The sequence below is a fragment of the Lepidochelys kempii genome, chromosome 4 (genome assembly GCF_965140265.1).
Source record: "Lepidochelys kempii isolate rLepKem1 chromosome 4, rLepKem1.hap2, whole genome shotgun sequence".
In the NCBI taxonomy this organism is placed as follows: Eukaryota; Metazoa; Chordata; order Testudines; family Cheloniidae; genus Lepidochelys; species Lepidochelys kempii.
Genome location: NC_133259.1, coordinates 118021198 through 118036832, shown reverse-complemented (window position 1 = coordinate 118036832; position 15635 = coordinate 118021198). Strand labels below are relative to the sequence as shown.

Genomic DNA, 15635 nt, shown 5'->3' with positions numbered 1-15635 from the left:
ATGGCAGAGCCAATAGAAAATAGTTATGAACAACATGAGCATCTAATACAACGTAGTGTTATTTATTCTTGAGTGTGCAGTTGAAAAGGGCATAAAGTGTTCCAGGACTAATTCACTTTCCAGTGAATAATACTGGCACTCTGCCAATGCTTTAACAGAAAGGAATATTAAAATCATATTGCGATAACCTTCTACCTTCCATTAGCGAGCAAGAGGAATAAATAATGCCTAGGTGAGTGTGGTCAAGCCCTCTGTTTCCATTAAGATACACAGGGAATAGCACCAATATGTATCTCCATCTTTTCCTAATTTTCTGTTTGTTCACAGTATAAACGCCTAGCACTTATAGGAGTAGCTTTTCATCTTCAGAACACTGTAATAACATGAACTAATTCACCCAATGAAGTACACTACAGAAATAAATATTACCCCAAATTCCCACATAAGGAAACATGGTAACCCCTATCCTCTAAGAGGGACTTTCCCAAAGTAAAAAGTGAAGTTAGCATCGGAGCGGACATTAGAACTCAGGAGCTCCTAGCTTCTAGTCCACCGCAGCATGCTTATCTATGCTCATAAGCAGTTCAAATATGCAAGTCTCAACTGTGCAAATCATAATTCTCTCCATAACTACAATCAAATTAATGAATTAGAGATCATCTCCACTAACTAGAACTTGTTTAGTCATTTCAGGTGGCCAGCTGCTACAGGGCAACACCATTGGAACCTCATGCGTCCTCCATCCTTTGTAGCTCTTTTGTAATATTTAGGGAATTTTATTTGCTTCATAATAATGCCAACTGTTTTCTCTCTCATGGTGTATTGTTTATGTCTTTGTTACTGCAATAGCTGTTGATACACCAGAACAGATTCTCTACTAGTAAAAGTCAGCATAAAGTCAATGGAGCCATGCTGATTTACACCTGGTGAGGATTTATCCTATGAGATTTAATTCTGCATTACCTTGAACTCAAAGCTAGGCAAAAATGCACCCAGTCCCCTGTGTAGTTCACCAAGAAAAATCCATTCCTAAATTCCAAGCTGGAACACTTTCCTACAATTGTCTTAGCTGACTCTCTCTTCCTGGCTGTTGAAAGGGAGTGATTCCAGCCTCTCTTGCTTGTTGTGCTTGTTAGAGATGCTACCCATCTCTTGGTTGCTTGGAGAAGAAAATCTGTACCTCTCTTTGGTGCCTGGATGGTTACAAAGTTGCTGAGCCTTGTCCTGATTAAGCAAAGGTTTCTCTACCTTGTCTAATACAGAGGTATCATGTAGAGAGAAGGATGGTCTTGTAATTAAGGCACTGGACTGGAACTCAAGAGATCTGGCTTCAATTTCTGGCCATGTCACAGACTTTCTGTGTAACCTTGGACCACACAATTGATCTCTCACAATTGAGTCTTAGATGTCCACCCTGTGAAACAGGGATAATGCTATTTCCCCAATATTTTTTTTGTCTATTTAAACTGCAAGCTACTTGGGTAATTTCTGTCTCTTACTATTTGTTTACTCATCCCCTAGCACAATGGTGCTACACTCTTCTGCAATAATAATAATAATCATCATCACTATCAGAGTGCTACTGTATTCCACACATTTTCTGGGTGTGGTGTTCTGTCCCATCTAGCGGCAGTGAGAACACTTAGAGAGATAAAATGAGTCTGCTCTACAGACTTAGCTACTAGCCAGTTGGCTTTTAGCTCATGCAGTAGAAGCTCACACACTAAGCTTCAGAAGTCTAAGGTTTGATTCCGCTCGCCAATGACTGGGGTCTGTCGGTGTTACGCTACGAAGTGGAAAAATACTAAAATCACCCTCAATACTAGACAGGCCAGTCGCGGTTTTAAAAAAATGGACAGCAGAAAACTGCTCAATGAGGCCCAAAACTGTTATAAAGCCTGAGTGGGGAAGGAATCTCATTCAAAGCTGGTTTTCATTTCCTGAAGGACCTTAGGTTACTACCTATTTGATTTAATATCATGTTCATCTTTCATGTTATACTATTGTGTTTTGTTATTGAGAGTAAAATACATTACAGTGATGTTTGTAATGATCCCAAATCCAAACAGTGTAAATCCAGGAAATTCAAAACTTAATTGATGCCATGCAATTATCATAAGATTATGATTAAGGTATTTTCATGTTTGTTGTTTCAGATTACATTAAACAAAATATTAAAAGTCACATTTTCTCCCTCATGTTGTCCTTAAAGAGCACAGTTAAGGCTATCCAAAGATTGAGCTGCTTGAGTGCCTTAACTGTGCATGTCCATTCCATATCTTAGGTTTGGATTTTTTAAAAAGTTAACCTTAACTCTGAATTTCCTAGGATCATAACACTTGGTATTGGGATAATTACAACATCCCTTTAATGTATTTTACCTTAAATTAGTGATATGTACTCTCAACATCACAGCAATTTTACTATAGTTTTTAACTGGGAATGTCTTTTTTTTAAATTAGAAATTTCATATACAAACACAAAATAAAGCCAAATAGACTATTACCATGTGATGTTTCTAATGATGTGAAGACATGAAGCAGCAACTTTAAAGCATTTTTAAAGATTTCAGCTTAAGGGCTATTTTCACTGAAGGTATGCTGTGGCTGCTTTATACTATTCCCATATTGGTCACTTAAGGTGGGTTTATAGCTACCTTATTTCACCAGAGCAGTGCAAAGCAGCTGTAGAGAATATATTCTGGTTCACCTCTCCCTCCTGTCCTCCAGTTTCTCCCTGTCTTTACACCTTCTCACACACCCCTGCATGCCCATACATCATTTCCCCCTTCCTTTCCATATCCTCTTTATTCCTTGCATACTTACCCCTATTTCCCCATCTCTACTGCACCTCCTACATTCCCTGCACATGCACACAATCATACACAAACCCTTGTGTCCTCCTCCCTCCTCTACTGATCTGATCTGATCTGGTGCAGCAGGTAGCAATTGAAAATAAATATGTAGGATGAATGCTTATTTTGGCTGCTATTTTTCAGAACTGAAAGTTTATCCATCAGCAGAAGTTGAGGCATAAAGCTTTTCCCTTCAGAAAAACTCATTAAGAATTGCCATCTTTCAAACTGGCCACCATCGCCAACTGCTTCCAACTTCAGTCAAGCTAGGGAAGATGGTGACTTCCTATGCTGTCAGGAGGCAGAGATTTCATTGACAACAATAGGAGATAGATGACCCCTGCAAAATGGCCACAAGGCACAAGATTTAAGTGATTTTAAACTCTGTGGAAAGTTTGAGGTGTTGTTATTATTCTGTTATTAACATCATTGGGGGGGGGTGGGAAAGGTCTGACCAATTTTAAACTGGGGGAAAAAAAGATTTTCTTCCTTTCTAGCTAATCAGGTACAAAACCTTTGCATGTGAGCATCCTAAGTCTGACCTCTGAGTATATACATTCTGAATATCCTGAAATAAGGCTAATGATTAAAAAAAAACAAAAAACAAAAACCAAAACCAAAAAGACTTGCACTTTCCTTGTGCAAGTTACTCAGGAGGAGATTTTCAAAGGGAGAAAATAGGTGCCCTATTCCTACTGAACATCAATAGCAGCTGGGAACCTAATTCTCACTACTGCTTGTGAAAATCTCCCCTTTCATCTCAGTTTCAAAGTAAAATGGGAACAACAATAGCTACTTACATCTACAGGAGGATTAGAAGGCTTAATTAGTTAATACATTAAATGTGATAATTGTTGTTACAATCAATCAATCAATGAAAATAGTAATTTGATGCTCAAAATTAGTTTCAAGTGTCTTATTTCTCCTTCCTTACCTGCCTCCAGGTATTCCCACAATCAGATGTTATGTACATTTCTTCTTTATACTCAACCAGCTGGGAGCCCAGATTACCTGGACACAAAGAAAGCAAGTAAATAAATAAATAAATAAAAAGGCAAAGCTTGCATTTATATAGTACCTCTCTCCTTATACAGTCACCTCTCTCCTTAGCAAAATAGGCAGGAAAACAGATGAGGATCAAATCAAATTCTGCCCTGGGATCCTTGACTGGGACTGGCCTAATTTCAATGAGAGTCACAAGTGCACCCTGGCTCCAAATGATGAAGTAGGATTACTTTATTTTCTGCAATAACAATAATTAATATTTGCTGTGTTTTTATTACATATGTTTAATTTCCACATAATTGGTTGTTGAGAGATGGATAGTAACTGCAGGGTGGGAACTGTCAGGCTAATCCATATGATTTAAAATGACTCCCCTGAGTAGAAACAGCATGGTTTGTGAGATGCCCATAAGAAGACTTACCCAGACTTCCAGAACTTCTCCGAATTATCTTGGACACTGGAGCTGTGTCATCTCTTTTCCTGGTTCTCTCATCTCCTTCCCTGCCACAACACCTTTCTCCCTGCACCTGGATTTATTCAATCTCTCTCACATCCCTCATTCTAACTAGAGCCCATCCTAAACCCCACTGCTCCTGTGCGATGAACATGGGAAGAAGCTTCTTCTGCAAAAGTGCCAAATTGCCCTCACACACCAGATGGTCAGCCACTCTGGACTCCATAGTTTATCTAACCATCTACCACATCTTCTCCTGCTTCCACATACCCACTGGTGCTTTGTAGTATGAGGCAAGAGGTAGGCCTTGGCTGGAAAGTGAAGTGGGGCAAGTTATGCTTACAAGTCAAGGAAGGGGCAAGGATCCTAGCATGGGGTGGGGAAGGGTGTAGAATGCAACACATTCCTGCTGTGAGTCCCAGCCTCCTCTGAGAGTTCACAAACTTACCTCTTTCTTCACACATTGCCCCACAGTGGCATCTCCATTAACTCTAGGAAAATGGTCAGTCCCTAAGGTTTAACAGGTGCCTCTTGCTTACTCTTTAATAAACTACACTTATTACTATTATTTATTAGTATTATTATACTAGCAGCTAGCAAGAGATGTCAAGAGTAACAAGAAGGGTTTCTTCAGGTATGTTGGCAACAAGAAGAAAGCCAAGGAAAGTGTGGGCCCCTTACTGAATGAGGGAGGCAACCTAGTGACAGAGGATGTGGAAAAAGCTAATGTACTCAATGCTTTTTTTGCCTCTGTCTTCACTAACAAGGTCAGCTCCCAGACTGCTGCGCTGGGCATCACAAAATGGGGAAGAAATGGCCAGCCCTCTGTGGAGATAGAGGTGGTTAGGGACTATTTAGAAAAGCTGGACGTGCACAAGTCCATGGGGCCGGACGAGTTGCATCCGAGAGTGCTGAAGGAATTGGTGGCTGTGATTGCAGAGCCATTGGCCATTATCTTTGAAAACTCGTGGCGAACAGGGGAAGTCCCGGATGACTGGAAAAAGGCTAATGTAGTGCCAATCTTTAAAAAAGGGAAGAAGGAGGATCCAGGGAACTACAGGCCAGTCAACCTCAACTCAGTCCCTGGAAAAATCATGGAGCAGGTCCTCAAAGAATCAATCCTGAAGCACTTGCATGAGAGGAAAGTGATCAGGAACAGCCAGCATGGATTCACCAAGGGAAGGTCATGCCTGACTAATCTAATTGCCTTTTATGATGAGATTACTGGTTCTATGGATGAAGGGAAAGCAGTGGATGTATTGTTTCTTGACTTTAGCAAAGCTTTTGACACGGTCTCCCACAGTATTCTTGTCAGCAAGTTAAGGAAGTATGGGCTGGATGAATGCACTATAAGGTGGGTAGAAAGCTGGCTAGATTGTCGGGCTCAACGGGTAGTGATCAATGGCTCCATGTCTAGTTGGCAGCCGGTATCAAGTGGAGTGCCCCAAGGGTCGGTCCTGGGGCCAGTTTTGTTCAATATCTTCATAAGTGATCTGGAGGATGGTGTGGATTGCACTCTCAGCAAATTTGCGGATGATACTAAACTGGGAGGAGTGGTAGATACGCTGGAGGGGAGGGATAGGATACAGAAGGACCTAGACAAATTGGAGGATTGGGCCAAAAGAAATCTGATGAGGTTCAATAAGGATAAGTGCAGGGTCCTGCACTTAGGATGGAAGAATCCAATGCACCGCTACAGACTAGGGACCGAATGGCTAGGCAGCAGTTCTGTGGAAAAGGACCTAGGGGTGACAGTGGACGAGAAGCTGGATATGAGTCAGCAGTATGCCCTTGTTGCCAAGAAGGCCAATGGCATTTTGGGATGTATAAGTAGGGGCATAGCGAGCAGATCGAGGGACGTGATCGTTCCCCTCTATTCGACATTGGTGAGGCCTCATCTGGAGTACTGTGTCCAGTTTTGAGCCCCACACTACAAGAAGGATGTGGATAAATTGGAGAGAGTCCAGCGAAGGGCAACAAAAATGATTAGGGGACTGGAACACATGAGTTATGAGGAGAGGCTGAGGGAGCTGGGATTGTTTAGCCTGCAGAAGAGAAGAATGAGGGGGGATTTGATAGCTGCTTTCAACTACCTGAAAGGGGGTTCCAAAGAGGATGGCTCTAGACTGTTCTCAATGGTAGCAGATGACAGAACGAGGAGTAATGGTCTCAAGTTGCAGTGGGGGAGGTTTAGATTGGATATTAGGAAAAACTTTTTGACTAAGAGGGTGGTGAAACACTGGAATGCGTTACCTAGGGAGGTGGTAGAATCTCCTTCCTTAGAGGTTTTTAAGGTCAGGCTTGACAAAGCCCTGGCTGGGATGATTTAACTGGGAATTGGTCCTGCTTCGAGCAGGGGGTTGGACTAGATGACCTTCAGGGGTCCCTTCCAACCCTGATATTCTATGATTCTATGATTCTATAGTATCCCTTAACCCCCAGTAGGGTTAAGCAATGATCAGTGTATTTGGAATAAGAATCTCTCAGACTCAGGCTGTGTGAATATCTTTTGCGATTACCTTGGCAGAAGCACTGCAAAAAATTAGCAATAAATAAGAATGAGTGGTTTTCTTTTCTCTTATGGCATTATGTAAAGTACCATATTAGCCTCTTTATTCATCCTGAACCACTGTTCCTGTTTTATCTGGCTGATTTTATTCAGTGGAAGGAACATTTGAAGGAAGATTTACAGCACTTAAAAACAGTAGGTATCAAAAACTGTGTAAGTAAAAAAAGATCCTGAAGTAGAATCATATACTCTATTCTGACAGTGGCCAAAAAGCTGGCTCTATATTTTGACAATAAACACTGAAGAGCAGTAGCTAGTCTTCAGAGGGCTGCAAAGCAAACTTGTGACATAAGATCTCAACAAATAGTTTCAAAAGCATAGATTTCTATCTTGTGACAAGCTGCTCTTCAAATAATCAACTGTTCAACTGTCAGTCAGTTTACAGTAAGCTAGAACAGATGCAATCACAGTATGCTTTTGCACCTAAGTGATATTATTGAGGTGATTTTGCCTTAAATGTATGATTTGTATGTTCTCAGGGAAAAATAGATGACATTTGTCAGATTTTTTTAAGTAAAAGAGACATACGGAAAGAATACACTTGAGATTAGGATATCATTATGAAATTTTACTAACATACTATATAAACAAATGTGTTAGATATGAAAACACACACTTAGGGTTTATTCAGGATGCAAGGGACTTGAGAGAGATTGAGAGAAAACACTGTTGAAAGTTATATGTTCCATTTACACCATCAAGATTATGAGTACTTGGCTCTTTAATAGCTTAACTTTAAACTATTTAACCCTAATAACAGCTAAAATGGGATCAGAAAATTCTATCAGAGAATTTATTGGAGCTAGCCTACTACTGACATCTAACAGTAGCTGTACCTGATGCTTTAGATGATCACCAATCCTCCCTTCAACCCACTTCACCCTGAAAAAATCAAAATCAAGTACAACAAACAACCCATGCAATTCTTTGAGGGGAAAATTGCTTCTTGACCTTTATACGTAGGATGGCAGAATTCTATTTTTAATTTTAATTTTGAAGGATAATATCAACATGTATTTTTAAGTGTTTTTTAAAGCTGTTTAGCAATTTTAATTTTCACAGTTGTAGGAAATAATAGTGGGGGTCAGACAATTATTTAGTGAGACTAGATGTTGATATTCAAAATGTTAAAGCTTTATAAACCATTAACACACAAATTGTCACCATCACCTGCCAAATTAACACACAAATTGTCACCATCACTCAGGGTCAGAGAGCAGGCATGTAGTTCAGTCCCCCTAGGCCACTATGGGGTGGAATAGAGGCCGCCCCGCCCCTGCATACTACTTGTGTCGAGTGGTAAGGCAAGCAAACACTACAGGGCTGTGGAAGACAAAGTGAAGGAGTTGAGAGTGTAGGTTGTATTCATCTTCTAAGTTGAGGGCTTGGGCCTACAGAGGGACACGTGCATCTTGGAGATGCGTGCATAGCTTTGCAGATGGTGTCAATGGGAGGGCTTTAGCTTCCTCAACCATGAGATGCTGTTCTGGAAAGAAGGTCTGCTAGGAAGAGATGGGATCCACCTGACCAAGAAGTAGAAGACCATCTTTGAGCCAAGGTGCCAACCTAGTGAGGATGGCTTTAAACTAGTTTCAAAGGGGGCAGGTGACAAAAACTCACATGTGAGCATAAACAGAGCCAGATATTGGGAGTCAAATGGAAAATTACAACAGGGTAAAGCGGCAAAGAGTCCTGTGGCACCTTATAGACAAGGGGTTGGCAACCTATGGCTTGTGTGTCAAAGGTGGCATGCGAGCCAATTTTTAATGGCACGCTGCTGTCTACAGCAGCGTGCCATTAAAAATCCAGCCTGGCCCAGCCCGGCCAGCTCTTCTCTGCCCCCCCCCCCACTCTCTCCTTGCAGGGCAAGCAAGCTTCCCCCCCCCCCCGCCTCTTCCCCCAGTGTGCTGGGTTCCTGCCCCTCCTCCTCTCCCTCCCTGCAGCTGATCAGCTGACGGCCCTTGCTACGGAGGGGGAGAGGGAAAATTGGAGCCACAGTGCTCCTTGGGGACCTTGGGGAAGGGGGTGGAATCAGCATATCCCCTCCAGCCCCCTGCCGTGAGCTGCTCAGGGCAGGGGGCTGGGAGCACCTCCACGACCCCAGCCCACACCCCCAACCCTCTGCCCTGACCCCTGCACCCCCCACACACCCCAGCCCTCTGCCCTGACCCCTGAACCCTCCTCACACATACCTAGCCCTCTCCCTCACCCCTGCACCCCCCCACAACCCCAGCCCTGACTCCGGCACCCTCCACACATACCCAGCCCCTTACCCTGACTCCTGCACCCTCCTCACACACCCCCACACCCCATGCCCTGACTCTTGCACCCCCCACATCCCCAGCCCCACCCTGCGCACCAAATGGGAGCTCCTGCACACACACACACACACACACACACACACACACACACACATATTCCCACCTGCACCCCTCGCACCAAATGGGAGATGCCCAGGTAAGCACTCCACACCCAAACCTCCTGCCCCAACCCTGAGCCCCCTCCCTCATTCTAGCTCCTGGCCAGACCCTGCACCCCAACCCCCAGCTTGCTCCTTCACCCACAGCCCTGTGCTCAGTGCACTCCCACCCTCAGCTCAGTGCAGAGAGAGAGGGGAAGAGAATGGTTAGAACCAGGAAGAAGGTAGGCACCTGCTCTATGTGTGCAGGGCTGGGACCCCAGACCGGCAGTGGGCTGAGTGGGACTGGCAGCCAGTACCCTGGCTGGCAGGAGCCGGGGGATGGAACCTCAGACCGGCAGCGGGCTAAAGGATGTGCAAGATAAAAAAGGAGCAGGTATTGCATTATACATCAAGGGGTGCAGAAGGAAGTGAGAGGCAGACTAGCTGAAAGTCCCTGGCTAAAGATAAAAGGGGTAAGAAATAGGGATGATGCCAGGTAGGGGCCTAATACATACCACCAAATCAGGAAGAGGAGGTAGATGAGGCATTTCTAGAACAAACAACAGAAATATCCAAAACACAAGACACGATAGTAATGAGGGATTTTAACTACTCAGACATCTGTTGGAAAAGTAATACAGCAAAACATAAATTTTTCAGTAAATTCTTGGAGGTATTGAGGCAACATTTTGTTTCAGAAAGTGTAGGGAGTAACCAGGGAGTAAGTCATTTAGCCTTGATTCTGACCAACAGGGAGGAATTGGTAGCGAATCTGAAGGCGGAAGGCAGTTTGCGTGAAAGTGATCATGAAATGATCATGACTGATCATGAGAAGTAGATTTTAACAGACTCAGAGAATTGATAGGTAAGGTCCCACTGTAAGAAAATCTAAAGGGAAAAAGCTGTTCAGGAGACCTGGTAGTTTCTCAAAGAGACAAGATGAAAGGCACAATTGCAAATTATCCCAGTGCAAAGAAAAAACAGGAAAAATAGAAAGAGGCCAACATGGCTCCATCAGGAACTCTTTAATGACCTGAAATATATAAAAAAAGTGTCCTACAAAAAGTGGAAACATGGACAAATTACTGAGGAGGTGAACAAAAGAGGAGCACAAAATGTAGGGACCAAGTCAGAAAGGCTGAGGCACAAAATGAATTACACCTAGTAAGGGACATAAAAGGCCAACAAGAAGAGGTTCTTTAAACACATTAGGATAAGGAGAAAAATGAAGGAAAAGGTAGGTTCTCTACGTAGTGGGTAAAGTAAGCTAGTAATGACAACATCAAGATGGCTGAGGTGTTTAATGCCTATTTGTTTCAGTCTTCACTAAAAAAGGTTAATGGTGATATATAACCCAATTAATATTTAAAAAACAAACAAACAAACAAACAAAAACAGGGGAAAGGAATGCAAGCCAAAATAGGGAAAGAACAGGTTCAAGAATTTTTAGATAAGTTAGATGTATTCAAGTCAGTGGGGCCTGATGAAATTCATCCTAGGGTACTTAAGGAACTAGCTGAAGCTATCTTGGAACCACTAGCAATTATCTTTGAAAACTCATGGAGGATGGGCAAGGTCCCAAAGGATAGGACACCGGCAAACATAGTATGTATCTTTAAAAAGGGGGACAAAGAGGACCTGGGGAATAATAGACTGGTCAGCCTATCTTCAATACCTGGAAAAACACTGGAACAAATTATTAAATAATCTATTTGTGAGCACTTAAAGGATAATAGGATTATAAGGAATAGCCAGCATGGATTTGTCAAGAACAAACCATGTCAAACCAACCCTATTTTTTTCTTTGACAGTGTTACTGGCTTATTGGATGGGAGGAAGTATCAGATAAGATGGATCTTGCTTTCAGTAAGACTTTTGACACAGTCACACGTGGCTAGATGAAATTACTATAAGGTAGTTGCACAATTGGTTGAAATACCCTACTCAAAGAGTAGTTATCAGTGGTTCACTGTCAAACTTCAATTCTGAAGCACTTGGAGGAGAGGAAAGTGATCAGGAACAGTCAGCATGGATTCACCAAGGGCAAGTCATACCTGACTAATCTAATTGCCTTCTATGACAAGATAACTGGTTCTGTGGATGAAGGGAAAGCAGTGGACGTGTTGTTCCTTGACTTTAGCAAAGCTTTTGACACTGTCTCCCACAGTATTCTTGCTAGCACGTTAAAGACGTATGGGCTGGATGAATGGACTATAAGGTGGATAGAGAGTTGGCTAGATTGTCGGGCTCAATAGGTAGCGATCAATGGCTCCATGTCTAGTTGGCAGCCGGTATCAAGTGGCGTGCCCCAAGGGTCAGTCCTGGGGCCGGTTTTGTTCAATATCTTCATAAATGATTTGGAGGATGGTGTGGATTGCACCCTCAGCAAGTTTGCAGATGACACTAAATTAGGAGGAGAGGTAGATACGCTGGAGGGTAGGGATAGGATACAGAGGGACCTAGACAAATTGGAGGATTGGGCCAAAAGAAATCTGATGAGGTTCAACAAGGACAAGTGCAGAGTCCTGCACTTAGGATGGAAGAATCCGATGCACCACTACAGACTAGGGACCGAATGGTTCGGCAGCAGTTCTGCAGAAAAGGACCTAGGGGTTACAGTGGACGAGAAGCTGGATGAGAGTCAGCAGTGAGCCCTTGTTGCCAAGAAGGCCAATGGCATTTTGGGATGTATAAGTAGGGGCATTGCCAGGAGATCGAGGGACGTGATCATTCCCCTCTATTCAACACTGGTGAGGCCTCATCTGGAGTACTGTGTCCAGTTTTGGGCCCCACACTACAAGAAGGATGTGGAAAAATTTCCAGCGGAGGGCAACAAAGATGATTAGGGGACTGGAACACATGACTTATGAGGAGAGGCTGAGGGAACTGGGGATGTTTAGTCTACGGAAGAGAAGAATGAGGGGGGATTTGATAGCTGCTTTCAACTACCTGAAAGGGAGTTCCAAAGAGGATGGCTCTAGACTGTTCTCAGTGGTAACAGATGACAGAACAAGGAGTAATGGTCTCAAGTTGCAGTGGGGGAGATTTAGGTTGGATATTAGGAAAAACTTTTTCACTATGAGGGTGCTGAAACACTGGAATGCGTTACCTAGGGAGGTGGTGGAATCTCCTTCCTTAGAAGTTTTTAAGGTCAGGCTTGACAAAGCCCTGGCTGGAATGATTTAATTGGGGATCGGTCCTGCTTTGAGCAGGGGGTTGGACTAGATGGCCTCCTGAGGTCCCTTCCAACCCTGATATTCTATGATTCTATGATTAAACTGAGAGAGTGTATCTAATGGGGTTCTGCTGGGGTCACTCCTGGGTCTTGTACTATCCAATATTTTTATTAATGACTTGGATAATGGAGTGCAGAATATGCTTATAAAATTTGCGGATGACACCAAGATAGGAGTGGTAGCAAGCACTTTAAAGGACAGGTTGTAATTCAAAATGACTTTGACAAACTGGAGAACTGGTCTGAAATCAAGATGAAATTCAATAAAGGTAAGTAAAAAGTACTTCACTCAGGAAGGAAAAATAAAATTGAAAATTGAAAATGGGAAATAACTAGCTCAGTGATAGCGCTGATTAAAAGGATCTGGGGGTTGGAGTGGATCACAAATTGAATATGAGTCAACGAGATGCAGTTGTGAAAAAGACTGATATTGTTCTGGGGTGTAAGACACAGGAGGTCACTGTCCTGATCTACTGGGGAAGCTTTGGTTGGAGTACTGTGTCCAACTGTGGTTGCCAAACTTTAGGCAAGATGTGAACAAATTGGAGACTCTCCAGAGAAGAAAGCAACAAAAATGTGAAAAGGTTTAGAAAACCTGACCTATGAGAAAGGTTAAAAAAACTGGGCATGTTTACTCTTGAGAAAAGAAGAGTGAGGAAAGACCTGATAACCGTCTTCAAATATGTTAAAGGCTGTTATAAAGAGGATGGTGATCATATGTTGTCCATGTCCACTGAAGGTTGGACAAGGAGTAATGGGCTTAATCTGCAACAAGTGAGATTTAGGTTAGACATTTGGAAAACTTTCTAATTATAACGGTGGTTGAGCTCTGGAATAGGCCACATATGGAACTGAAACCTAAGATTTTACTAATACAATTGCACAAGAAGATTATTTGTTTTTAACATAAAACTGTTCTAGGTTTAAGAAAGGATCTAGTGAAATCAGCAATCACAGTGAAAGCTCAGAGTTGGAAATGATGCAGAAAACTACAACCACATCATCAACGCTTGCAGAAAGGAAACATTTGACCATTTAATCATCTAAGGCTATGTCTACACTGCAATCTTAAGTCGACCTATGTTAAGTCGACTTAGAGCCACCACATTAATTATTGCAGTGGCTGATGTCCATACTACTTTCCTGTCAGTGGTGCACGTCCTCTCTAGGAGTGCTTCCACCGACTGAAGAGGGGCAACGTGGGGGACTGAGGGCCCTTAGCTCTGCGCAGCAACCCACCAGGACCCCAGCTGCCTCCCGGCGCTTCTCACCTTCACACTCCCAGCCAGGAGCAGGGGGCAGTGGTGCGGGGCTTCTCACTTCTGACGGGGAGATGTGCACCTGGAGTGCGGTAGCCTGCCGTGCTCCTGGCGGGTACTGGGGAGCTGGGACCCCAGGTAGCAGCAGGGCTCCCAGTGTGGAGTGGAGAGCCCAGGTGGCAGCCCAAGCCAGGAGCCTGAGTGGCAGCCTGGCTTGGAGCAGAGAACCAGCAGCAACCCGGCTGTCAGTGTCTACACAGACACTGCATCTCCCTAAGTACACAGATATATGTCCTATGCCTCTCACTGAGGTGGGTTTATGATGTTGGCATACATAGGCAGCAGGTATAAGTGGTCAGAGAGGCTAAGCCTCCCCAAACAGCCAGCCTGCTGCCTTTGGAGTGCACCACCACTGAAAGGATGGGTGCCCCGGCTGTGGTCCCACCTGTGCTCCGCCCCAAGGCCCCACTCGTCCTTTCCCCCTGAGGCTCTGCCTCTTCCTGTCCCCTCTCTGCCCACATGGGGACCTTGCTCAAGTGATGAGCAGCCGGCCAGCTCAGATAGCTAGCTGGCCAGCCAGTGGGCGGGAGGGGGGAGGCCCAGGGGAGGAAGTGAAGAGGCATGAGCGGTGGGTGGGTGGGGCCAGGGAAGGGGGTGAAAAGGCATAAGCAGCAGGTGGGGGGCTGTGGAGGGGGTGAACAGGTGCGAGCGGAGAGGGGGCAGAGGCACGAGAGGCAGGCGGGAGTGGGCTGAGTGCGACCAGGGGGTGGAGGCTGAGAGGGGCAGGCCTCGGGGCTGGGCCCCGGTCTGAGCGTGCGCAGCTTCTCTGAATGGAGGAGTCACACACCGCCCATTTTGGCATAGTAGGGGAGTTACATTAGGGGAGGAGCACTTCAGTGTGTGTACACCTCCAGTGTTTTGTCAACGAAAGTGGACTTTTGTCAACAAAACTGTGTAGTGTAGACAAGGCCTAAGAACCCTTTGGAAACACTGTTCATTTTATATACATTGCTGTCCTTTTAAAAATTACAGTGCTCGAATCTTTTGGTTATAGTAACATTGGATTCTTTTGTTCTCTTTTACACTGAGATGCCAGCATCACAGAAAACTATCACAATTAAATATTGTTAAACATTCCTCCTTCTGAGAGACAATGTGGTAATATCTTTTATTGGACCAACTTCTGTGGGTGAAACAGACAAGCATTTTCTTCTGAAGAGCTCTGTGAAGCTCAAAAGCTTCTCTTTCACCCACAGAAGTTGGTCCAATAAAAGATACTACTTCATCCACCTTGTCTCTTTAAAATCCTGGGACCAACATAGCAAGCACCCTTTTGAAAGAGATTGGTCTGAGCTGCAAAATTGGGATCTGAATTCAGATGCAAATTTCCCCATAAATTCAGGTATATTAATATCTAGGTTTTGGTGTGAACCGCTCTCTAATTATTGAAGAAACTATCACTACCAATCCTAAAAGTCAACTGAGAAAAGGAAGTAAAGAGGAGTTGCTTTGAGTATCTTCAGCTCCTACAGATCTCAGTGGGACTCAGCATCTTGTGAGAGGACTCAGCACTTTCCAGGACCAACCCCATAATCAGGAATTCTTTTAAAAAGATATTGGAACATCAAACTTAAAAGACACCTACAAAAATGAACAAAATCTATGCAACAATCCTAGCAAATTAAAGCACAAACTTTCTCACGTCCCTTCTGGGTAACTGCATACAGGATATCATGTAATGTCTGTTACACCCAATATAAAACAAAGAAAAGAAAATAGACAGTAGCAAAACATGAATATGCTAATGAAGGGAAATACAATGAGCATGGAACACAAAAAACAATTGCAAACAAAGAGA

At 43.7% G+C, this 15635-nt stretch overlaps 1 protein-coding gene across 4 annotated transcripts in view; it reads right to left on the bottom strand.

Annotated features, from left to right (window-relative positions):
* The window catches only part of SORCS2 (sortilin related VPS10 domain containing receptor 2), an 843820-nt gene that overhangs the window by 67420 nt on the left and 760765 nt on the right, over positions 1-15635 (bottom strand). For all 4 annotated transcript variants that reach the window (XM_073342594.1, XM_073342595.1, XM_073342596.1 and 1 more), the window contains exon 12: positions 3789-3865. In XM_073342594.1, coding sequence (XP_073198695.1) covers positions 3789-3865 — 77 coding nt within the window. The remainder of the gene's footprint in view (positions 1-3788; positions 3866-15635) is intronic.